Source organism: Hemicordylus capensis, chromosome 1 (genome assembly GCF_027244095.1).
Source record: "Hemicordylus capensis ecotype Gifberg chromosome 1, rHemCap1.1.pri, whole genome shotgun sequence".
NCBI lineage: Eukaryota > Metazoa > Chordata > Lepidosauria > Squamata > Cordylidae > Hemicordylus > Hemicordylus capensis.
In genome coordinates, this window is record NC_069657.1 from 20,092,590 (window position 1) to 20,118,601 (window position 26,012).

Sequence of the window (26,012 nt, forward strand, 5' to 3'; positions counted from 1 at the left end):
GCTATATTTTTAAAGAGAGAAGATGACTATAATTTTTTAAAAAAACAATTTAAAAAATGCAATTTAAAGTTTCTAAAATCAGGCAGATTTTAAAATTATATCCGTTGATTCACCCTGTTTACAAGTGTTATTCCAAACACAACAACTAGTTGCACATAGATAATGGACAGTGTCCTCTGCTTGTTGGCTCTCTGTACTTCTCAGAGGGTCATATGGTTGTAGATATACTGTAATGCAGGAAATCAGTGAACAAGTTCTTCCACATCTTCTTTTTGTTTAGAAGTGGCTGTAGAGACCCCACTCTGATTGAAATAACAATGTTGCAAGGAAGAGATCTTTAACCAGGGTTGGAGTGGGTTTTGGGTCAAAACGTGAAGGTGGGCCCCTCCAGACCGCCACGAATCTTTGCTGCTGAAGAACTGCAAGGACATGGTGGAAAATATTTTTGGCACACCCTGAGCCCTTTCCCATGAGCCAGCGTGGTGTAGTGGTTAGAGTGCTGGACTAGGACCGGGGAGCCCCAAGTTCAAACTCCCCTTCAGCCATGAGACTTGCTGGGTGACTCTGGGCCAGTCACTTCTCTCTCAGCCTAACCCACTTCACAGAGTTGTTGTGAGGAGAAAAGTACACCGCCCTGGGCTCCTTGGAGGAAGAGCGGGATATAAAATGTAAAATCATCATAATAATAAAAATGATGATGATGATGATGATGATGATGATGATGATGATGATGATTCCATGAGCAGGCTAGCTGGTGGGCGGCAAGGAAGGCTGCAAGAGTCTGCATTCCCTGCAGAAGATCCCCAAGAGTGTCTGGGCATGCAAATCACGTGCCCAGGTGGCACAGAGGTGTGGGAGCCAGAACACGTAGTCCTGGCCCCCAGATATCCCACAATGCTCTGTGCCAGTGCATGGTTCATTGTGGGGATCCCCCCGAGGGATGGCCAGGAGTCCATTTCTGTGTCAGCACTGGCTGGAAGCTGTCAGCACTGACACATGAGCAGTTCACCTGGGTTAAGAGTAAGCACGTGCCCTTAACCTTGGCTCACTGGTGGGCTACCTAGGCAGGTTTGCCGCCAAGCTGTGTTCCCTCTAGATGTTGTGGATTTCTAGATGTTGTGGACAACAACTCCCAGAATCCCCAAGCAAAAGTCACTGCAGCTGGGGATTCTGGGACTTGTAGTCAACAACATCTGAGAATCCCTGTTAGAGGGAACACGGCCGCCAAGGCACTGCTGGGACCCCGACCCCGCCCCCCACCATACACACACACACACACACACACACACACACACACAGAGAGAGATTCTCATGGGCAACCCAGCCCGGTCTTGGCTGCTCATAAGAACAACCTCCCTTTCTCTCATTTCTATGAAAATAATATCTCACACTCGCTGCATGTGCAGACTTACACACATACAAATAAATTTCCCTGGTTTAGGGGGAAAAAAATTAACACATACACCTTGGCTTGAAGCCAAAATTAGTCCCCCAACCAAGAGCCAGCAATGTGCCAGTGAGTCTGGGAAGTGGGAATGGGAAAGTGTAGCGTGAGCTTTCCCGCAGTCAGCAGGGCCCCCAATCCTTCAGGGACCCAGGCACATTTGTCAACCCTTGTTTAATGATAGCTAAACCTCTGCTTTTAACCATTTCCCAAACAACATCCCCCCCATCTAAATAGCACCCCGACCAACCGTGGCCCCTTCCCAACTCGCTCCCAAAGCTGTTCTCCGCTCAAGAGGGGGGTGGAGTATACAGGTATCAGTATAGTACTTACTGTAAATATTTTCTGTTCAAAGGCAAATAGTGAGCTCAGGGAGGGATGACATTCAGGAAACTGGTACAACAGGAAAGGGTTAACCTGTCTCCCTACTGCAGCAATGCTGCATCCCCAATGTAAGTCCTCTCCCTGAGTGAGTGAGTGAGTGAGTGAGTGAGTGATTGAGTGTCGTCAAGTCAGTGTCGACTCTTAGCGACCACATAGATAGAGTCTCTCTGGGATGATCTGTCTTCCACTCGGCCTTTAAGGTCTCTCAGTGGTGCATTCATTGCTGTCATAATCAAGTCCATCCATCTTGCTACTTGTCATCCTCTTCTCTATCCTTCAACGTTTCCCAGCATTATGGACTTCTCAAGGGAGCTGGGTCTTCGCATAATGTGTCCAAAGTATGATAGTTTGAGCACCAAAGTTCAAAAGCGTCAATGCTTTTTCTACCTTGCTCCATCAAAGTCCAGCTTTCGCATCCATAGAGTGTCACAGGGAAAACCATGGTCCGAATGATTCTAATCTTTGTAGGTGTAGACATATCGCAGCATCTAAATATCCTTTCCAAGGCTTTCATTGCAACCCTACCAAGCGCTAGTCTGCGGCGTATTTCTTGACTGCTACATCCTTTCCTGTTGATGGTCGATCCTAAAAGGCAGAAGCTATCCACAACTTCAGTGTCTTCATTGTCAATTATGAGGCTGTACCCATTGTCATTAGTTTAGTCTTCTTTACATTTAGTTGTAATTGAACAATGGGATGTTCTGGGTCGCCCATTTTCCTAAGGATGTACTACTGAAAGTGTCCCAGTCCAGTCCATTTTAATTCACTGATGCCCAAGATGTCAATCTGTAGTCAATTCATTTCATCTTTCACTGTGTCGAGGTTTCCCATATTCATGCTTCTTACATTCCACATTCCCATTGTAATTCTGTCTTTGCAGCTTCGGATTTTCTTTTCCTGCACGGCAACATCAGCTGCTAGATGTCCAAAAGGCTTTAATCTAACGGTGTCATAACCATCAGTACTCTGAGAGATCCTCATCTCTTCCTTAGTAGCATGTTGAGTACCATCCGACCTGAGGGGCCCATCATACGGCACTACATTGACAATCATTCCATTTTGTCTATCCATGTGGTTTTCTTGGTAAAATACATTTTAATTAACTGATGCCTAAGATGGTTTACCATTGCCTCCTCCCAAGCAGTGTGAAATGATGCCTTTGTCGTTGTCACGGAAGTGATCGTCCGCCTCCAGCACCTTCCTATATCACTGCTGCCCAGTATAGGTACCTGCATGATTTAGCTGAGCAGCTGGGATGACCTTTGCTTTTTGGGTGACTCTACAGGGAGTATACCTCCCAGTGTACTTCGCTCATCCCTCAACACACACACACACGCCACGATGAGGCAGCATAGCAGGACTTGAGGGGGGAGTCCTCCTCTCCCTAGTTACTGCTAATTTTTTTTAAAAAAAAAAAGAACAAGAACAAGACAAACTTTTCACAGATCACAGATCTCTTGCATCATACCTATTTTGGTCCTTAGTCCTCTTTATTCTTAAGCAGATCTTTGAATAAGGCTGGGTAGCATTTAAACAGCTAAATGTTTTACTCAAATGGAGTTAATTAGCTACAGGACTGGAAAAAGGCCAAGCACCAGAATGCATGGCTTCTTAGAAATTTGATTCTGGGTTTATGAAGCCAGAAATTATATACAATACAAACCTGTGCATCAAAGGTTACACATAGCTGGCTTTTGCCCTCATTGCAGATATTCATGAAAGGACAAAAGCTATGTCAATATTGTACATTTCCAGAGAAACTATGCCTGAAAAGGAAGGGCTTTTACTGCCAGAACATTTAACCTCACCCACTTTGTGGCATTTTGCTGTCATCAAACTGCCAATGTTTGATTACCACAATGTTCACAGTGAACATGACACATTCAGCTGTTGCAATGCACTGGTTAAATCAGAAAGAAAAAAAGGAAGGCAAGTCTGATCTAAAAACCTCCACAGGTAAGTTACCAACTTTCTTTCCCCCTGCCTATGCACAGAAGCAGACAATTTGAAAGGTAAACCAGGAAATATGTTTTTTTTCAACCCAGAAATAGCTAAAGAGTCTAGGTAAGGATATAACTGAAGAATCTAGCTTCAGCCTGTATTTGCATAGAACTCAGGAATGGAAAGTAAAATGCTGGATCAAACAGCAAACCATGTATTAATGATTGACACACTCAAGCCACAGAAAATGTCCCAAACTGTTCCACTAAATACAAATGGTTATTCTCCTAATGTTAAATGTATCAGTATCTCCAGTACTCAGTGCTGAAAAATGCAGATGAAGATAACAAGGTAACAGCTCAATCCTAAATATGTCGATTTAGAATTAAGGGCCACTGCAATCCTATGCACGCTTACCTGAAATTAAATCCCACTAAACTCAGTGGAACTTATTTCCAAGCAAATATGCACAGCAGTGTTTAAGGATTACAACAAACAGTGATCTTGGGCAATTTATGAGAAACAGATGATTATGAGAGGGGGAAAGGGACCAAAAATATGAAAGGAAAGAATGTGAAACCTGGACAGAAGCTCTGTAGTTTATGTTTTTCATGACTTCTACACAGCGATATAGGAAGATGCTGAAGGGCATCATCTCATACTGCACGGGAGATGGCAATGGTAAACCCGTCCTGTATTCTACCAAAGAGAACCACAGGGCTCGCCAGGATTCAACACTGACTTGGTGGCACAACTTTAACTTTACCCTTCTTTTGATCTAAAAAATCCCCAAGGCAGCTTACAGTAAGTTGCAGAATAATTTAAGAGCAATGCTGTTGGGACAGCTAAGAGAGATAGTAGTGTAATTAAAGCCACAGCTGCTGTCCTTAGGGGTCTGTCCTCCGCCCCGGAAAGAGCCCCCATCCCAGTGTGTTACTGGGTTGCATCAGATGACATAACTATTGCTCTGGACTGGGAGGAGAGCTGATCTTGCATTAGCAAACATGAATTGTCCCCTTTGCTAAGCAGAGTCCACCCTGCTTTACATTTGAATGGGAGACTTGATGTGTGAACACTGTAAGATCTTCCCCCAGGGGATGGGACACTCTGAGGAAAGCATCTGCATGCTTGTGTGCTGATCCCTCCGTGGCATCTCCAAGATAGGGCTGAGACTCCTGCCTGCAACCTTGGAGAAGCCACTGCCAGTCTGTGTATACTGATCTAGATGGATCAGATGTATACTGATCTAGATCTATACTGATCTAGTATCTACAATACTGATCTAGATGGACCAGTGGTCTGACTCAGTATATGGCAGCTTCCTATGACTTCCCGCCCACACAGGCCAAATTAGAAGGAATGCAGCCCTTGGCTTGTTGTTAGTGCTGGGACAGCTGAAAGATGCTGAGAGCAAGTGATGCTAAATCCTCTCCCTGGTTGGGGAACACCAGAGAGTGGGGGGAAGACACTCTTGGAGGGGTACTCTTGCCAGGTCTCAAGACACGGGATTTGCATCACTGTGCAGCCCTCAATGACATATTTTGAGGCAGCACAGTGGGCATCAGAGGGAAAGTGGGGTTGTCCAACATCACCCCTTCCCTCCTCATAGGACAGCATAGCTTTAATTCATAGGAATGTAGGAAGCTGCCATATACTGAGTCAGACCATCTAAGCTCAGTATTGTCTACACAGACTGGCAGCGGCTTCTTCAAGGTTGCAGATAGGAATCTCTCTCAGCCCTATCTTGGAGGTGCTAGGAAGGGAACCTGGAACCTTCTGCTCTTCCCAGAGCGGCTCCATCCCCTGAGGGGAATATCTTCCAGTGCTCACACTTCTAGTCTCCCATTCATATGCAACCAAGGCAGACCCTGCTTAGCTAAGGGGACAAGTCATGCTTGCTACCACAAGACCAGCTCTCCTCTTCAGATGTCAGGCACTGATGTGCCAGCACAGTCTGGATGTCAGCCAATAATAATAAACCTTAGCATTTATCTTTTTAAAAAATTGTCTTTTCTTATCTGCGCAAAGACTGCAGCTTGGCTTGCCTCTCCGTCTTTACAAAATTGTTTTGGATTCTTTTTTTTTTTTGTCATTTGCCTCCCAAGAGGGTCGCACAAGTGGAATCAAAAGACAGGATATATGAATTTTAAATAAAATTGAATGCTCAAAGTGCTTTACAGATAACTCTTTAAAACATGTTGACCTGGCAGTTGAAAGCTAGGGACAGTGTGGTCCTGTGGTATTAAAGTGATGTCCTTGAGCTGATTTAGGATGAGTCTTGACAAATCCCAGGTGCCAGAGAGTCAAGGCACCTAGAAATTTAACCATGGTACCTAAAGTAAAGTTGTGCCGCTGAGTCGGTGTCAACTCCTGGCGACCACAGAGCCATGTGGTTTTCTTTGATAGAATGCAGGAGGGGTTTACCATTGCCTCTTCCCACACTGTATGAGATGATGCCTTTCAGCATCCTCCTATATCACTGTTGCCCGATATAGGTGTTAGTCTGGGAAACATACCATGGGGGATTCGAACCAGCAACCTCTTGCTCCCTAGGCAGTTTACTTCCCTGCTGTGCCATTAGTTGGCTTTACCATGGTACCTAGACAAGGATATTTAGAGGTAGAGTTGTTTAATAAAATCTTTATTCGTCCTAGGCAGCCCTGTGTATGTTACCTGTGAAGGGGATAAGGAGAAATCTCGTTACCTTCTTCCCCCAACCCCACAATGTCCATCATCAGGTCTGGCAATTTAGTCAAGTGTTCATTGCCTAAAAGATTCTCACAGGAGCTTACAGTGTCCATTGTCTGGTTCCTCAGTTTTGGGGCTGGCTCCTACAGCCAAAGAAAATTTGCTAAGGCCTGGTTTAGGAGCTCCAGTCTTCTCCGTTCATAACTTACTATTAAGGCCCGCTCAACACATGCAGCAGGATGAGGTGATAAAATCCTGAGGCAGTAGAGAAGCCTTAGCCACTTCAGGCTCCAGGCACAGAAAGCAACTTCTTAATGCTTTTGTTAGTTTATTTTAAGCATTGCAAGCAGAAAGCTAGTGTCTCAGACAAAAGGTTCTGGCCTAGCCTGCTCCTGGATCTGCTAGTTTTCTGTTTGTAGAGGAAGGGTTCTTTTTTGGCCCCCTTTTCTGTTTTAAACACAAGGCAGCATTCAAAAGTGGAACAATCATTTCTACCACCTAATGGCGCAGCGGGGAAGTTACTTGCCTAGGGAGCAAGAGGCTGCTGGTTCGAATCCCCACTGATATGCTTCCCCAGACTATGGGGCGGCAACAGAGAAAACCCTTCCCACAGGCCCTAGTCCTACAGACCTCTCTTGAGACCAGGGACTGAAAGAAGGGCAACCTGAGATCTCATAGGACGGGACAGAACTGGCTGGGAGAGGCAGTCCTGAAGGTAAGCAGGTGCTAAGCCCTGAAGGGTTTTAAAGGTGAGAACCAGCACTTTGAATTGGACCCAGAAGCAAATAGGTAACCAATGCAGTGACCACAAGAGAGGTGTCACACTATCCTATCTCCTAGCACCCATAAGCATACAGGTAAGTTTTCCCTGTAGGACAAACAGTAACTTTGGGAACCGGACATGAGTGAGTGCTATTCAGGTGCGGGGTGGGGAAGCACAGAAAAAGCAATGGGAAACTATCATAGATCACCTAATGTCAAATCTTGTTTTATTCTAAATGGTGTATTCCTAACACATTTATCGTATCCCAATTACTGTATTCATAATTACTAGTGCAGATAAGCACACGGTTAAAGGGGTGGAGAAATAGCTCCCTTTAATTGCATTCTAACCATCTTAGTTTTGAAAATTAAGGGCTGATTAGAGTTCTTGGGAGGTGGCCAGTCTGCAATTGTATCAATTTCTAAAAAAAGAAGTTTAGCCATTCTAATTACTAATCTAAGCATGCATTTTCAAAGTCACATGATGTGGATCAGGATAATGGAAGAGTGGCGGAAGGGTAAATATTTCCCACTCTTTCAGTATGTGCTTATGAAATAAGACTTCTCATCTACATTGTTTTTTAAACAATTGTACAATTGTGTTTTTTTTAAGTATTTTAATTATTTAAATGGTTTTTTATTGTTTTTAACACTGGGTCTTAAATGGTGTGTGTTTTTATGTCCTTTTAAATTTGTTGTACACCACCCGGAGCCTTTGGATGGGGCAGTTTATAAATGTAATAAAGAAATAAAAATAATAAATACATTTATACAGATGGGGGGATCTTAACCGTATTCTTACATTATGTTCAACATTCATACAATCTGTGTACAACACACACAGGTATAGTTATTCACATTTTATGTTGAATGCAAGTACAGCAATACACTTCCTAACTCTAGCCTGTATTTCAGGGGGGCCGTACTCAGGTCAGGTTCACTTTTAAAAGGAATGCAAGTAGAGTAACTCACCCAAAAAAAGTACATGTTTACAGACATCTGGACACAGGTACATAATGCCTGAATAGGGCTCTTAATGGGTTGAGTAATACTATTACCCTCACATTCTGTGTATAGTAATCTGAAAGTATTGCCTTCCCTGGTTCCATATTAACCAGCAGAGATTAGAATCACTATTTCAGCTATAAACACACACTGCATGATTATGAAAATTCTACACCTTAATCACTCAGACTGCAAGAATAGCAGGGCCAGACAGTTCATTATGGCGTATATACTGAAGGGATTCTGAGTATGCACTTTTGAAGAGTGTTCCTCTACATTTAATAGCTGTGTAGACAAGGGAATTTTGGCAATGACTGTTCTTTTCTCATCCCTGCATGAAAAGCAGCACCTACCAACACTCCTCCTTCCACAACATATATTAACAGGCACAACAACCTTGCCCTTTTCTGCATATAGTGGCCCTAATAAAGGAATGTTGTTAGCCACGTTAAAAGCCTAAATAAGTGCTTGGGAAATAGGATGGGTAGCAAGATCCATCCCCTGAAGTGTTCCCTCTAACAGGGATTCCCAGATATTGACTACAACTCCCAGAATCCCCAGCTACAATGGCTTTTGCTTCGGGGTTATGGGAGTTGTAGTCAACAACATCTAGGAATTCCTGTTAGATGAAACGCTGCCCCACCCCCCACCCCCACCCCCGCCGCCCAACGCCCCTGGGAAGCATGGCCCTTCTGCGTGGATCTGGGTATCAGCTGCATTCTGGGCTGAAATGGAACACGCTCCCTGCTGAAATAAGAGCCTCCCCATCTCTGACAACTTTTAACCTTTCCTGTGGATTGCCCCAGCTGCGGCAGGTGTTGCACACACCCCCAGGCTGGGACAGGGTGGGCCAGCTTTTTTCTTATGGGAGGAGATCTGGTCTGGTGGTAGCAAGCATGACTTGTCCCCTTAGCTATGCAGGGTCCACCCTGGTTGCATATGAATGGGAGACTTGATGTGTGAGCAGCACTGTAAGATATTCCCCTCAGGGGATGGAGCCGCTCTGGGAAGAGCAGCAGCTTCCAAGTTCCCTCCCTGGCTTCTCCAAGATAGGACAAGATATAGATATAGATATAGATATAGATATATATTTTAAAAATAGGACAAGATTTTTTTATTGAACCAACAAACTACCAAAGCATACAGTACGTTGCTAAAGAACAATTATATACAAAGCGGTTGTTTGTACATGATATATCTACAAAGATTTACACACAAGGATTTGGAAACCCACAAGGTTATGAAGTATATGCAGGCAGTACTGTAACTTGGGGATGGGGGATTACAAGGCACATCAGGTAATGGGGGGGGGGGTTTACATCCAACGTCCATTTCCACAATTTGTCCCATTGCTGTTTAGAAGAGATACACTTGTCTTTTTGCACATAACCATACAAACTTTTCCAGAAGAGATTTACTATCTCATCTGCGTGAACCTCTTGGCCGCATCTTCCCTCCCTATTCCTATGCAGGAGCATTGCATAAATGACATACAGATTTACTAACCTGATTATGAGAAGGGGAACATTTCAATTCCCCAGTATGAGGGCACCCGTTCCGTCCCGTTTCCTTGAAGGTTTCTTTCTGGGACCTTGAAAAGAGGTTCTATCGCTCAAACCCGAGGTTAGGGCTGAGAGAGATTCCTGCCTGCAACCTTGGAGAAGCACTGCTAGTCTGTGAAGACAATACTGGGCTAGATAGACCAATGGTCTGACTCAGTATATGGCAGCTTCCTATGTTCCGATAGTCATACTGTTTCTAATAAAGGGAATGACTCTTGGGCATCTGTGCCAGTATAATAAAATAAAAGGACAGCAAGCTAAAAGCTGATGCAGATAGGGCACCAGGACTTAAGAAAAAGTATATATGGAGCCATTGCTTAGTGGCAGAGCATCTGCTTTGCATGCAGAAAATCCCAGTTTTAATCCCTGGTATCTTACTGAAATTCCTGCCTGAAACCTTGGGGAGCAGCTGGCAGCCATTGAAGACATTACTGAGCTAAATGGATCGATAGTCTGACTCAGTAGAAGGCAGCTTCCTAGGTTTCTCTAACATCCCATCAATAGGTAGAAGGGCATCTATTGGGTATTACTCTGTTTTCATGGGAAGCCAAATCCCTTTTAGAATATGGTCTCCCTGTTTCAGGACTGCTCAAATTGTGCCTTATGAAACTAGATATAATCCAGGAGCCATGTGTATGGAAGCCCTGCAGGGTCTTGATAAAAAGGTAAAGTGTGCTGTCAAGTTGGTGTTGACTCCTGGCGACCACAGAGCCCTGTGGTTTTTCTTTGGTAGAATACAGGAGGGGTTTACCATTGCCTCCTCCCGCACAGTATGAGATGATGCCTTTCGACCCTGATAAAATCCTGTTCTTGCTGGCTGCCTGGGACTGCAAAAACAAGGAGATTGCTGAGCATCTGGCAGGCAAATGACCAACTGTTGCAAGTTATGTAGACCTTGATCTCTTTTTGGATTTCTCTGATGCTTACAAAACATTGCAAAGCCTTGGATTCATTTCATTGTTGTAATCTGACTTCTTGTGAGCTGCTTGGATCATAATTTTGTGGAATGGCGACATACAAAAACGACATACAGGTTTACTAACCTGATTACGAGAAGGGGAACGTTCCAATTCCCTAGTATGAGGGCACCCGTTCCGTCCCATTTCCTTGAAGGTTTCTTTCTGGGACCTCGAAAGGAGGTTCTATCGCTCAAACCCGAGGTTAGTTCTTCCCAAGTCTGTTTTTCCAAATCAGGCCACTCTAACAGCTTGCTTACTCCCTGCCACACTCTTTTGGCTACCACACACTCTTTCTCATAAGAAATGTGAGTGGGTTTCCCTGAATGTTTTACCTAGCTCACTAGCTTTCTGTTTGCAGGTGATTTTAGGGCACTCTTGCTGGTCCTCTGGGAGCCACGGCTTAGCCGCGTTAAGTGGTAGTACTTGGTGGTATAAGCGCCACCTTGTTTCCCATAAATGGAAAGGGACTTTTTTCTCCTTAAAGAGAGCGATAGGGTGATCAGGTTGCAGCAAGTACTGTGAAGTGCGGTGTTTGTAGCGTTTACGTTCTAAATCAGGTTTTAAAAAAACCACTTCTAGAATCTCTCCATAAATTGTTTTCCTTAGCTGCTTAACTGAGGAGGATCCTTTAAATAGATCCGGTTCAACCTTCCATTTTTTAAGTGTGAATAACAAATCTCTCAAGTAGTCCAGGTGTTCTCTTTTTAATACTTGTGTGATATTGCCATTGAAAGATCCTTTCCCCCACTATGCTATGCCCCATGCTGACTTGCGCCAAGGCAGAGTGAAAAGCGAGACCCAGGTTTTTTGCAGGAGGTTGGACATATTATGGACATTCACGAAAATCCAGTTTCAAAAATTGTAGGACATGAATTCAGTTACAAAATAGGGTTGCAGGGCAGGTAGGGTAGGTAGCCTCCCCACTCAGCCTCCTTAAATGCTACCGCACGGGCCAAAGGGAAGGACGCTGTGTGCCATACTAGATGGAAGATCTGGCTTTCAACTCTCCGAAGGAGATCGAGCGGGGGAGGATAGACTACCACCAGGTTATGCACACATTGTTCACCCAGGCTTTTAATTAGATGCTGTTTTAATAGTTTGATGATTTTTAATAGTTTTAACATTGTTTGAAGTTGTAAATTGTTGCAATGTTTAAACCTTTTTATTTGATGTTTTTATTGTATTGTTTTTAACCACCCAGAGACTTGTGTTTTGGGTAGTATATAAGCATGTTAAATAAATAAATAAAATACATTCAACAAGTGTGCCTAAAACCACTAGGAAGCCAGTGTGGTGGCAGTGGTTAGGCTGGGGCCAGGAAATTGCAGGTCCAGACCTCCACTCAGCCATGAAGCTCACTGGACCCAATCAGGCCTTTTCAGCCTGAACTACCGCACAGGGTGCTTGGGATGATAAAATGAGAAGTGGGGGGAATCAAACCTTGTACTCCATCCTGAGCTCCACGGAGAAAGACTGCAGTGGGAACGTTAACCTATCATAATATTTTCCCCCAGTGACTGGGAATTCTGCTTCACCTGCTGAACTTCTACCTGCTTGACACGGACTGAAGACCCGGGGATTCTACTGGGGGAGGAGGGGGAGGAAGCCAGGTGCCTGCCTGGCCCCACCGGAGAGCCAGAGGGTGCTCCGTCCCTTCCACGCCCCCCTTTCTTCTGGTATTCACTCACCCTCGGACTGCGGCACCATCCCGATGGTCCCTCCAGTGTTGATCACCAGCACCCGCACTTCGGCCATCGCCCGGCTGCAGCCGCCTCCAAGCTCCAGCACCGGGGCGGGCTCCGTGCAGCAGAGGGCTTTGCCCAGCACACCGCACACTCTGCTGCCAGTGGGTTCTGCCAGCCCCGCCATGGTGCTGCTGCCTTTCTGCCCTTTACCTGCCGCCCGCGGAGCGGTATGGCTGGCTGGCTACGGGCGAGTGGATGCCCGCCGAGCTGGGGAGACACACACAACGTGGGCATCCATATGCCGGCTCTTAGCGCCGCCCCTTTCCGGACTCGCCTGCCCTCATTGGCCGCCGCTTGGACGTGCCCCCCGAAGGCGGGGGAGGGAGCGGGGGTGGGAGGGGATGGCGACTCTCCCCCTCCTCCGCGCCCCCACTAGCCAGCGAGGGTGGCAGGCAGACGAGGGGCTTCCTAAGGGGGCTCCAAGGGCTTCGCCGTCTGCTGGCCTCCTGGGGTGGCCTGAATGCCCGCCAGCCGCCTTCCCCGGCCACACACGCAGACGCCCCCCCTTGGCCTTGGACTTCCCGTGGGGACTTGTTGATCAGTCTCATGGGGCTGGGGAGAGAGCCAGAGAGCGAGCCCCGCGAGCAGCCGGGTTTCTCTTTCTCGCTCCTACCTCTTCAAGTCCTTTCTTTAGGCCAGCAGGCGGAGGTGAACGAGCTGCCGTTGGGAATGTAATGAAAAGCAACCACAAGGTTTTCAAAAGAAGCAGGTGGTTGTTCCCCCCCCCCCAAGTCCAGCGGGTTTGTTTGGGTTTTTGTTTTGTTTTTAAAGTCTCACGCTGAGAACACAACAAGCAGACAGAGCCCTTGGTAAATCATCCCAAGAAGGCATCATCCAGTCTAGCATCTTGTTCCCATAGGTGGTGGCTACCACTAGCCCAGTAGCGGCTGGTGGGGCAGTACTCGGGGAAGCTACCTAATGGTACCATTTGACCAGGGGTCACCCCATGAAACTGAAGGTTGGGAAATTTAGGACCGACAAGAGGAAGTTCTTTTTCACACAGCGCATAATTAATCTATGGAATTCCTTGCCACGGGATGTGGTGATGGCCACCTGCCTGGATGGCTTTAAAAGGGGCTTAGACAGATTCATGGAGGACAACTCTATCAATGGCTACTAGTCTGGTGCAGTGTTCCCTGTCCCTCGGAGACATGCGCATGTGCACGCACTCACAAGTTTTTTTTTATGTCCGTTCAGTTAATTTTAGATGCCACACAGGATGAATCAGGGATGCCCCATTCTGAATGCATGTGCGTACGCACTGCCTTGATACTGCCGCCCAGAACAAAATTCATTCTGCACATAGATGAGAAAAATTAGAGAACCCTGGTCTGGCGGCTGTGGGCCATCTCTAGCCTCAGAGGCACGATGCCTCTCAATACCAGTTGCCGGGGAGCAACAGCAGGAGAGAGGGCATGCCCTCACCTCTTGCCTGTGGGCTCCCCAGAGGCATCTGGTGGGCCATTCCATGAAACAGGATGCTGGACTAGATGGGCCTTGGACCTGATCTAGCAGGACTGTTCTTATGTTCTTGTGACTAGTTAAAGTTTGGCAACATCCAAATCGGAACTGTGGTTATCAACCAATAAAATTAGCATATTGCTGTGTGTCAGGTCTGGAGCTATAACTCAGCTGATCTCTTGTGGAAGGAAACTAAGCACCAGTTTGTTTTGTTTTTATTAAAAATTTACATTGTAAGTGTTAAACACAAGGCCACAATCACAGTTCTGTACTAACGAAGAGAGAAAAATGCTGTCCTACTCAAAGAAATCCTATAATGAAAATGATAAGCATGCATTACTCAAGTGAAAACATGATTTAGCCAGACTCATGATTTAGCCAGATGAGTGTGGTTTTAAACGTTGGAGGAAGAAATATCAATAACCTGAGCTACCCAGTATTCTTATAGCTGAGAATACTGAAAATGTGGATGAGCTGCAAGTTCTCTCAATGAAAGTCAAGGAGCACAGTGAAAAAAGGGGTCTACGACTAAATGTAAAGAAGACTAAACTAATGACAACGGGTACAGCAACCAGCCTCAGAACTGATAATGAAGTGGTGGATAGCTTCTGCCTTTTAGGATCGACCACCAGCAGTAATAGGATCCAGCAGTCAAGAAATACACCGCAGACTAGCACGTGGTAGGGTTGCAATGAAGGCCTTGGAAAGGATATTTAGATGTGTGACTGTGAGGTGTCTACACCTACAAAGATTAGAATCATTCGGATAATGGTTTTCCCCATAATACTCTATGGATGCGAAAGCTGGACTTTGAAGAAGAAAGATAAAAAAAGTATTGATGCTTTGAACTTTGGTGCTGGAGAAGACTTTTGAGGATACCATGGACAGCCAGGAAAACAAACAAATCAATCCAGAATTTTCACTTGAGGCATAAATGACCAGGCTCAAACTATCATATTTCGGACAAATTATGTGAAGACTCAGCTCCCTTGAGAAGTCCATAATGCTGGGGAAAGTTAAAGGAAAGAGAAGAGGACGACCAGCAGCAAGGTGGTTGGACTCGATTACGACAGCAATGAACGCACCACTGAGAGACTTTAAAGACCAAGTTGAAGACAGATCATCCTGGAGATAATCTATCTATGTGGTCGCTAAGAGTCAGCTCCTTTAATTAGTTGTCATCCAGGTTGTAGAGATGCTTTTTATCTCGATTATCTTTTAACTGACCAGAATGACTCAAGATCTTACAGTGTGGCTAAATTCTGTTTATTTATTTAGAGATTTAAGATACCACCCAATCCACAGCATCTGAGAACAGCATCTGAGATTTGAAAAAAGAGAGAGAGAGATTTAAAGGGCAAACACCTGGCGGAAAAGAAACGTCTTCAATAAGGTCTTAAAGGCTGAAAGGGAAGAGGCAAACTAAATCGGGGGGGGGGGTTGGGGAGAAAATTTTTCTAAAATTATTTTTATTGATTTATTAGAAACATTTAATATACTGCCCACTCCGAAGACTCCGGGCAGTGCACAAAAACACTGAATTCCAAAGTGAAGGGGCGGCAACAGAGAAAGCCCTTCCACAGGCCCTAGTACTATGGACCTCTTTGAGACCAGAGACCAAAAGAAGGGCAACCTGAGAAGATCTCACAGGACAGGACAGAACCGGCCAGGAGAGGCAGTCTTGAAGGTAAGCAGGTGCTAAGCCCTGAAGGGTTTTTAAAGGTGAGAACCAGCACTTTGAATTGGACCCGGAAGCAAATAGGTAACCAATGAAGCGACCGCAAGAGAGGTGTCACACTATCATATCTCCTAGTGCCCATTAGCAGGCGGGCCACCACATTCTGGACAAACTGAAGCTTCAGGGCCATCTTCAAAGGCAACCCCAGGTAGCGCGCATTACAATAATCCAGACGAGAGATGACGAGGGCATGAGTTACCGTTGCCAGGGCCTGCCGGTGGAGATAGGGCCGCAACTGGCGGACCACCTAAAGCTGGGCAAAAGCACCTCTGGCCCCCACCTGCTGCTCGAACCTTCATAGCCAGTAAGATTCGCCAGGAGCTCATTAAGAACCATTTCTAGCTGATCTATGTGTTTAACCACTGTATCATAACCCGGTCAGTTTATTTTGCTGGGCTTCTGTTTGTAAATTGTGCTGGTCTGTGACTGTAATAAAGTATTGATTGATTGTTAATTATCCTGTGGTGCCCCACTTGACCCTAGCAAGCAGCCTCCCCTGGGCCAGCTGGAAGCTTGGGGGAAGATAAGCAAGGAAACAACAGTGCCCTGCCTCGATCTTGCTGCCCACCCAGGATATACACACCTCCTGTATTTTGGGCACAGTGCCTCAGCTAAATGGGACCTCCATGTTCAATCATAGTTTAAAAGTACAGGGGCGTAGCAAGGTTGAATTTGGCCCTGGGGCAAAAAAGTGAAGGTGGGCGGCCTCCCCCCCAATCCCTCTTTCTTCTTCAAAGAAGCACGAGGAGGAAAACAAAGAACAAGTTGTTACCAAGCCAGTGTCCCAGCCTCCATCCCTCAGGGGCCCAGGGACAAATTTACTCTTGAAATTGTGGATAACTGATATGTGTTCTTTGTCAACATTGAATATTAATATTAGTCATTAAGGTTCACACACACACACACACACACACACACACACACACACACTTGTTTCTTTTCTGTTATTTTGGTTGTTTTGTCTTATGTCATAATACTTTATTTGAAAATTAAAGTTTTAAAAGCTGAGCTATCCTCTTTTTAATGAAGAAAGAATTAGTCTTAAGTGCAGTTCTACTATTGTTTTCAAGATGAGAAGCCAAATCAACACAATATGAACTCCACATGGTTTTCCACTGGAAGGTTATATTTAATTCAGTATGTTCATTTTGAAGAACCTATAAGGAGAAATCATAAAAAGAACAGTTAGTTCTCTGACCTTTCCTAGACCACACACAGAGAAACACAATCGTAACAAAGCAGCAGCTTTTCCCAAATCAGGTGGGGATGATAGGGCAAACTAGGGGAGCAGATAGTTCACCACCACAATTGTGAAACCAGCCACAACGTGGCTAGTGAGCAAAAGAAATCAGAATCCTTTTCCTTCCCAGGACTCACCCCTTCCAGGATAATTTTGCACCACCCCTTCCACTTTTTCAATATTCCCAAAGACAGTCCAACCAATAATTAAGAGGGCATTCACATTAGTTTGAATGATAATCAGTTGGAACTAATGGACACATCTGAATGTTTAACTTATTTTATTCGTGATCTGTTGAATTAATCCAGCACAACTGTCTTCTAGTAGTTGATGAGCTAACCAGATTCAGTCATATTAGATTCAGATTCAGTTAGATTCAGTTAGATTCAGTCATATGCCTCTTGAAACTAGAGGGTTAAGGACTCATGTGCTGCAGTAACTAATATTGGATTTTGACACAGAAAATGAGAGAAAAGTGACAAAATCAACTTTTTGATTTTGGGGAGGTTAGGCAGAGGGTGCAGCACAGTGTTCCTGCCCTCTCATTCCTGAACCTCGTTTGATGTTAAAGGCAGACAGACCTTATCTACCACTCACCCCACACATACTGTATGCAGGAATTGAGCAGACACATATAGAAACACACACGTCACGCCTAGTTTGGCTGTCAGCTATGAAGCCTGGTCTTGGTCACTCCCTCCTAGCCTAACCTATCTTACAGTCAAATGGCGAACAGGGTTGTGGGGATGCTAAAATGCAAAGTTTCATGGAGGAAGGACAGGATGCAACAACAACACAATAAGTACACGTAGAGACATCACAATTAACCCCAACTCTCAATTTCTCAATAGTCTCATTGAACTGCAATTTTTGGAACCAACAGTACTTTTAGCCACTGCTGAGTATAGCTGTGTTTGTCAACAGAACTTGCAGGACTGTATGCATGTAAAAGACTGAAACCTTTGACTGCTGTTCTGTCTTTATATACCACCAATCATTTTTAGGCCTTGATTATGAATTATGTAGAGGACGTCACTGTAATTTCAACAATAATAAATGCAGCATACCAATCAAATTACAGGAGGAAAGAAACTTTTTGGAACAGTGCCTACCTTTCATTGTTTTCAAGTTATTCAATAATTCCAAGACTTGAGTGTTCTTTGCCATTTCTCCCTGCCAATAATCAACAATCAATCAATCAAATGAATGTTTTTTATGTTGCCATTCCACAAAATTATGATCCAAGCAGCTCACAAGAAGTCAGATTACAACAATGAAATGAATCCAAGGCTTTGCAATGTTTTGTAAGCATCAGAGAAATCCAAAAAGAGATCAAGGTCTATATAACTTGCAACAGTTGGTCATTTGCCTGCCAGATGCTCAGCAATCTCCTTGTTTTTGCAGTCCCAGGCAGCCAGCAAGAACAGGATTTTATCAGGGTCGAAAGGCATCATCTCATACTGTGCGGGAGGAGGCAATGGTAAACCCCTCCTGTATTCTACCAAAGAAAAACCACAGGGCTCTGTGGTCGCCAGGAGTCAACACCAACTTGACAGCACACTTTACCTTTTTATCAAGACCCTACAGGGCTTCCATACACATGGCTCCTGGATTATATCTAGTTTCATGAGACACAATTTGAGCAGCCCTGAAACAGGGAGACCATATTCTAAAAGGGATCTGGCTTCCATTCGAGACCATGAAAACAGAGTAATGCCCAGTAGATGCCGTTCTACCTATTGATGGGATGTTAGAGAAACCTAGGAATCTGCCTTCTACTGAGTCAGACCATCGATCCATTTAGCTCAGTAATGTCTTCAATGGCTGCCAGCTGCTCCCCAAGGTTTCAGGCAGGAATTTCAGTAAGATACCAGGGATTAAAACTGGGATTTTCTGCATGCAAAGCAGATGCTCTACCACTAAGCAATGGCTCCATATATACTTCTTCTTATGTCCTGGTGCCCTATCTGCATCAGCTTTTAGCTTGCTGTCCTTTTATTTTATTATACTGGCACAGATGCCCAAGAGTCATTCCCTTTATTAGAAACAGTATGACTATCGGAACATAGGAAGCTGCCATATACTGAATCAGACCATTGGTCTATCTAGCCCAGTATTGTCTTCACAGACTGGCAGTGGATTCTCCAAGGTTGCAGGTAGGAATCTCTCTCAGCCCTATCCGGGAGATGCTGTCAGGGAGGGAACTTGGAACCTAGATGCAGTTCCCAGAGCGGCTCCATGTCTTATAACAACAACAACAACAGTAATAATAATAATAATAATAATAATAATAATAATAATAATAATAATAGTTCCCCCAGTGAGTCACTACCTTGGCATGGTTGTGGGGCTTGCGTGCTCTGAGGAAGGTGAGAGCTATGCCAGAGGTCTAACCATACTGGACAGGTCTCACCAGAGGAGCCAGACAAAGAGTGCCTCTCCCATCAACAATATGGTGAGGAGTAACTTTAATAAATCTATACCGGATCTGTCATCTCCCGGGTCAACAAGGACCGCGCCAGGTGCTGGAGTCCCTGGATATCTGGTGGCAAGTGGGCTACAGGACTCAGGATCTTCAGTTGAGCAACCAGGGCTGAAGACAGCAAAGTTACTGGAAGAAACGTCGCTTTACCAGAAAAAATATACGAAAAATGCCAACAAGGAAATAATGATCTGCTATTACAAGTCTAGTCCAACTAGAAGAGGTTATTTAAAAAGAATGTACCAAATTTGGAAAGAGAAGCATCCAGATACAGAAATAACAGAACAAAGGCTAGCAGACCAGAGAAGATTCATAATAAGAAATAAAGTATTCACAGGAGTTGAGCTGGAAGAACTGCAAAGAGCAACACAGGCTCAAAATATGGAAGAAGAATTACCACCAACTGAAGCAGATGCTCAGGCGCAGGTGGAGGAGGTGTTGGAAATCGAGGATACCACTGGTGCTGAACTGTTTCAAAATCAAAACCAGGCAACCTCCCCTTTGTCTTCACCTCAAAAACCCAAATGCCGTTTAACAGAAAAGCAACAAAAACTAAAGCAAAAAATAACTGAGCACATGAACCAAACAACCACCAGGGTTCGACTTCCAGCTCTAAAAACAGTTGCCAAAAAACAACTTGCTCAGGCATTAAAAGATGTCAATGCTGCACTTGCAGAAATAACAACCAATAATTTGCAAGAAACAAACCAACTAACGTACAGTGCAGCAACAATAACACAAGAGCTCGGATATAAGATCAATGGACCTGTAAAAAAAGAAAGCAGTACATCACCTAAATGGAAGATTAGATTAGAAAATAAAATCTCCAGGTTTAGAGCAGATGCTAGTAAATTGAAAGATATGAAAGACAAGAAGCTGAAGAATGAAAACACCAAACAGTATCTGATCCAAAAATACCACCTAGATTCAAGGAAAATTAGAGAAGTCCTGGAAATAATAAAGCAGAAAATAACAGCAGTGTCAAAGAAGATTAGCAGATATGCAGCCAGAACTACACAACACAGGCAGAATCTCCAATTACAGTCGAATCAGAGACGTTTCTACCAAGCATAGAAGGAGAAACTGCAAGAAACGTAGAAACACCAAATAAAGAAGAAACAGTGCAATTCTGGGGGAAATTATAGGACAATCCAATAGATTATAATAAAAAAGCATGCTGGATGAAAGAGGTCAAAAATGTAACCAACAAATGCAAGATCTAATAATAACACCAGAATTAATCAGTGAAAGAGCAAAGAAAATTAAAAATTGGACTGCTCCAGGCGACGATGAACTGCATGGCTTTTGGCTTAAACACCTAACAAGCCTTCATAAACAACTATCAAAACAGTTCAATCACATTTTGCAAGGAGGTGATATTGAACAATGGCTAACAACTGGGAAAACTCATCTCATCATGAAAGACCCAGCAAAAGGTGCAGTTCCAAGTAATTATAGACTGATAACCTGTCTGCCAACCATGTTCAAATTATTAACTGGAATAATAGCAGATGAAGTGATGCAACACTTATTAACTAACAAACAGCTTTCAGTTGAACAGAAAGGAAATTGCCCGAACACCAGAGGCACAAAAGACCAGCTGCTGATTGACAAAGTGATTTTAGAAAATTGCAAGAGAAGAAAAACCAATCTAAGTGTTGCATGGATTGACTACAAGAAAGCCTTCGATTCATTGCCTCACACATGGATACTAAAATGTTTAGAAACAACTAGTATCAGCAAAAACATTCCGATATTTATTTTAAAAAGCCATGAGCATGTGGAGTACACAGTTAACAATCAATGGCGAGACACTTGGACAGGTTAGCATTAGAAGAGGCATTTTCCAAGGGGACTCACTATCCCCTCTGTTGTTTGTAATTGCCATGACCCCACTTTCACAAATACTAAACAAAACAGGCCTCGGATACCAAACATCTAAAACATCAAGTCAAATAAACCATCTGCTGTACATGGACGATCTGAAATTGTATGGAAAGTCCCAGTCAGAAATTGAATCACAGCTAAACACTGTCCGTATATTCAGTAGCGATATAGCAATGGAGTTTGGACTAGACAAGTGTGCTGCATTAATAATGAACAGAGGGAAAATAAGAAAAACAGAAGGAATAGAACTGCCCAATGGAAGCAACATCAAGAACCTGGAAGAGAAAGAACCTTACAAATACTTGGGCATTCTCCAGGCTGATACCATCGCACACACTGAAGTTAAAAGAAAAATTGTAAGTGAATACATCAAGAGAGTTAGAAAAATCCTCAAGTCCAAACTCAATGGCGGGAACACCATACAAGCCATAAACACCTGGGCTATACCTGTTATCAGATACACTGCAAGAATAATAGACTGGAGCCAGGCAGAGCTAGAGACGCTAGATCATAAGACCAGGAAAATCATGACCATCAATCATGCTTTGCACCCCCACAGTGATGTCGATAGGCTATACCTCCCTCGCAGCTCAGGTGGATGAGAAATGCTGCAAGTCCATCAAATAGTAGAGGAGGAGAAAAGAGGCCTTGAAGAATATATCAAGGACAGTGAAGAAGATGCACTTCAAATGGTCAATAATGGGAAACTATTCAACACCAATGAAACAAAGCAGGCCTACAAGAAAGAACAAGTCAAGAACCGAGCAGAAAAATGGAAAAATAGGCCACTGCATGGTCAATATTTGCACAATATAAGTGGAAAATCAGACATCACCAAGACCTGGCAATGGCTTAAGAATGGCAACTTGAAGAAAGAAACAGAGGGTTTAATACTGGCTGCACAAGAACAGGCACTAAGAACAAATGCAATAAGAGCAAAAGTCGAAAAATCCACCACAAACAGCAAGTGTCGCCTTTGTAAAGAAGCAGATGAAACAGTGGACCACCTAATCAGCTGTTGTAAAAAGATCGCACAGACTGACTACAAACAAAGGCATGACAAGGTAGCAGGAATGATACACTGGAACATCTGCAAAAAATACAAGCTACCTGTAGCCAAAAATTGGTGGGACCATAAAACTGAAAAAGTGGTAGAAAATGAAGATGTAAAAATATAATGGGACTTCCGACTACAAACAGACAAACATCTGCCACACAATACACCAGATATAACTGTAGTCGAGAAGAAAGAAAAACAAGTCAAAATAATCGACATAGCAATACCAGGGGATAGCAGAATAGAAGAAAAAGAAATAGAAAAAATCACCAAATACAAAGATCTACAAATTGAAATGGAAAGGCTGTGGCAGAAAAAGACCCAAATAATCCCAGTGGTAATTGGCACCCTGGGTGCAGTTCCAAAAGACCTTGAAGAGCACCTCAACACCATAGGGGCCACAGAAATCACCATCAGCCAATTACAAAAAGCAGCGTTACTGGGAACAGCCTATATTCTGCGACGATATCTATAACAACAGCAACAACATTGACAATAAAATTCTGGCATCCCAGGTCCTTGGGAAGGACTCGATGTCTGGATAAAACAAACCAGTCAATAACACCTGTCTGACTGTGTAAAATAATAATAATAATCGTTAATTTATAATAATAAATTATAGTGCTCACACATCTAGTCTCCCATCCAAATACAACCAGGGCAGGCCCTGCTTAGCTAAAGGAACAAGTCATGTTTGCTACCACAAGACCAGCTCTCCTCTTGGACAAAGCAGCCTGAGAGAACCAGCTCTCCTCTCGGACAAAGGAAGGGCCCTGGGTGTAGGGGACCTGTGAGGAAAGAGTGTTGGAGGTTCAACTTGAATCCTGGGCCATTTATTGCTGTCCCGGGGGTTGGGAGAGCCGCGTCCTGAGCCACTGGAGGAATGGTTGGAATGCTGCCTTGGGCTGGCCGCTTGTTATTAGAGTACTCCCTAGGGGAGGGATTATCAGCTGACATGTCAGAAACTGGGTTTTCACAGGATTGGTGGGACACTGGGCCTGAAGCCCTTTCTGAAGCCTCATCTGCTACAGATTTCCTGAGCCAGCCCTGGACATGAGCAGGCATTTCCTCCTCTTCCTCCCCCAGGAGAGAGAGCGCCATCATCATTATTGTGACATGGGCATAAGCCATGCCATTTTTGTATGCTAATTAAATGTCTGAAGCAAGTAGGTGCTTCTTCCTAGCATTAGGCCAGAGCTAGGAGCAGGAACCCCCTCCTTAGAAATGTGTGTTGGGCCTCACTGAGATAAGCCGTTGGCCGTTAATTAAAATCCAACAGCAACTGAAAGAGGCCCTAGCAGCCCCTAGTAGATAAGATAAGTGAGCATACCAAAGGAACTCATGTCATTAGAAATTGAGCTTGTAGAAACTCTTGTAAACCATACGGAATGGAATTTTCCTGAACTTTTCTGGAAGTATGTAAATCTTTCTATATCGTGATTGGATGAATGTAGATGCTGAGGGGTGGAGAAAAATCTTTATAAACTCTTGTTAGCCTGTAAGAGGCACGCTCCCTGGATCTTGGCCGAGAGGCACCAGGGACGTCCTCAGCGCTGTGTAATAAATAAACCTTTTTGTTTCCTTCACCATCCCGGACTCAGTGTTGATTTCTCAGGTAACATTTCCTGGGGGCTCGTCCGGGATGGTCAAGCTGGTCGGTTGACCTGCCCAGTGCAGCCAAGTGATTTCTCGCCCGACCACCGGAGTCAACTTCTCTCGGCGCCACTTCCCTCTTTGGAAGGAGACGGATTTGGACCCGTGGGTAAGAGCGACGGTCACTGGTTGCCACACGGGCGCGGAAGGAAACACCCAAAGAGGAGAATTAAGGTAAGGAACCTCGAGGAAGGGTGGTAGGACGTCGTCCAGCCTACCAGGGGCACTGGGAGTGGGGGACACCACTCGCGAACCAGGAACGCACCCACAGGGAAAGAAACAGAGTGTTAGAACAGTAATAGAAGGAAGGGAGGGCTGAAAAAGGCCCCCCTTCAGGACGTAGGAAACCAAGATCAGGGGGCCGAGACACCACAGAGGGTGTCGGAACTGACTTGGGGAAGAAGGAGAAGGCGTATGGTTGTGAACAGAGTGTAAGTTTGGTGAATGCAGAAGGGGCGCCCACAAGGGGCAAACCTACCGTGAGTGTGGACCTTGTCTCTGACAAGGCGGGACGCCCTATTAGGTTCATAAACCCGGCGACGGGAGTGAACTGAAACAGGCGGCGCGAATCTGGTGTCGGTGTCTTCCTACAAACGTCTAGAGTGAGTGAGAGAGTGAAAGCCAAAGACGTCTTTTGGTTCTCCTCAGCCCAAGAGGGGCAAAGGGGGAGAAAAAGTCCAAGCAGGGGCGGTTTAATCTTTCAGCTCGAGGAGGGGGAAAGAGAGAGAGAGAGAGAAAAACAAAACAAAAAAAAACCCCACAGCCGAAGTAGGGCTGCCTGGGAAGGAGTGACTTAAGCCAAGAGCCCAAGGGGGGGCGGCTTTGAGTCAGAAATAAACAGTCTAAGCCTGACCAACTCAAAGGGGGGGCTATGGGTAGCAGAAATAGCAAGTACACAAAATCTGAACGGATTTCATGTACACCTTTGGAGTGTGTGTGTTGAAAAATTGGGTGATTATCATGGGAGCAAAGAGTGCTCTTAGAAAACATGTTTTGAAATGCCTTTGTATGAAAGTTTGGCCACTATGAACTCGAGTTAGAGGCCTCCTGACTCCGAAAATAACATCCTTTTGCACTTGCCTCTGTTTTATAAGTGTTAAAGAAGGAAGAATGATTTGTCTTTTGCAAAAATCATTTCTCTCTCTGTGTTCTGTTTCCAAGTTGCTTCCAGGCTTTGGTTGTCACGAAGCCAAAAGATAACTGTCCTAGCTGCAAAAGTTTCTCTGAACAAAAGGCTGCTTTTGTTCTTTTTCTTTTTCCATCTCTCTTCAACTATTTGAGTTGGAAAAGAGGAAAGAAAATGGAGGTTTGAAGGAATGCATATGGGAATTGCAGACAAAAGAAGAAGGAAAAAACTAGAAGGAAATACGTAAAAGGGTTTTTTGTTGGAGGTTGTTAACAACAACAAAAAGAAAAATGCTTGAAAAGCACCAGTAAGTTATAAGATTGTGATGTGGAAAGGTAATATAGAATTACAGGTTGTTTTCATGGATAACTGTGATAAGGTTGTTCTGTTTAAACTACTTTCTTAACTGAGTTTATTGCTGACATATTTAAAATGCTATAAAATTCTTTGGGATTCATATGAAGTTTTCTTTGTTTAGTCCTTTGTTCTGTGAAATACACAAGACGAGCCTCTGTGTGTGTGTGTGTGTGCGCATGTTTCTGAGAGGGAGCCCAAAGCTCTGGTTCTGTATAGGAATTCAACCCACATCAATTTTATAGCTCATCCCTGTGAAGATGAGGTTTCTGTTGTATTTATTCTGTTTATTCTGTTGTATTTGTGAATGTATTTATACCAGTGACATGTTTTGTTTTGTTTTTCCTTTCTGTAAACTGTTCCAGACCAAGCTTGCTCTGACATTGAATTCCAAAATTCACAATTATTATATTAATTGAACATAGAATTGGTCATGGCCTGAGCAACACAGGGAACTTTCAGCGGTCGGCTGGCCAACTGAGGGCTGAATCTTCCCACCTCTGCAGAAGTGCTGCTTATGGCTA

The 26,012-nt window shown here is 44.3% G+C and overlaps 2 protein-coding genes across 6 annotated transcripts in view; both read right to left on the reverse strand.

Moving 5' to 3' along the window:
• Positions 1-12,721, reverse strand: part of ASPG (asparaginase) — a 115,383-nt gene extending 102,662 nt beyond the window's left edge. Inside the window, exon 1 of one of the 2 annotated variants that reach the window (XM_053288575.1) lies at positions 12,434-12,721. In XM_053288575.1, the coding sequence (XP_053144550.1) occupies positions 12,434-12,614 (181 nt within the window). In that variant the 5' untranslated portion in view covers positions 12,615-12,721. Of the gene's footprint in view, positions 1-1,777; positions 1,797-12,433 lie in introns of those variants that run through there. The other variant, XM_053288651.1, reaches the window with a different exon arrangement.
• Positions 12,722-16,797: 4,076 nt separating this feature from the next.
• LOC128339443 (60 kDa lysophospholipase-like) overlaps positions 16,798-26,012 on the reverse strand; it is a 64,132-nt gene continuing 54,917 nt past the window's right edge. For all 4 annotated transcript variants that reach the window (XM_053283375.1, XM_053283376.1, XM_053283378.1 and 1 more), the window contains exons 15-16: positions 18,042-18,102; positions 16,798-16,846 (exon numbers count right to left, since the gene is read on the reverse strand). In XM_053283375.1, coding sequence (XP_053139350.1) covers positions 16,833-16,846; positions 18,042-18,102 — 75 coding nt within the window. In that variant the 3' untranslated portion in view covers positions 16,798-16,832. The remainder of the gene's footprint in view (positions 16,847-18,041; positions 18,103-26,012) is intronic.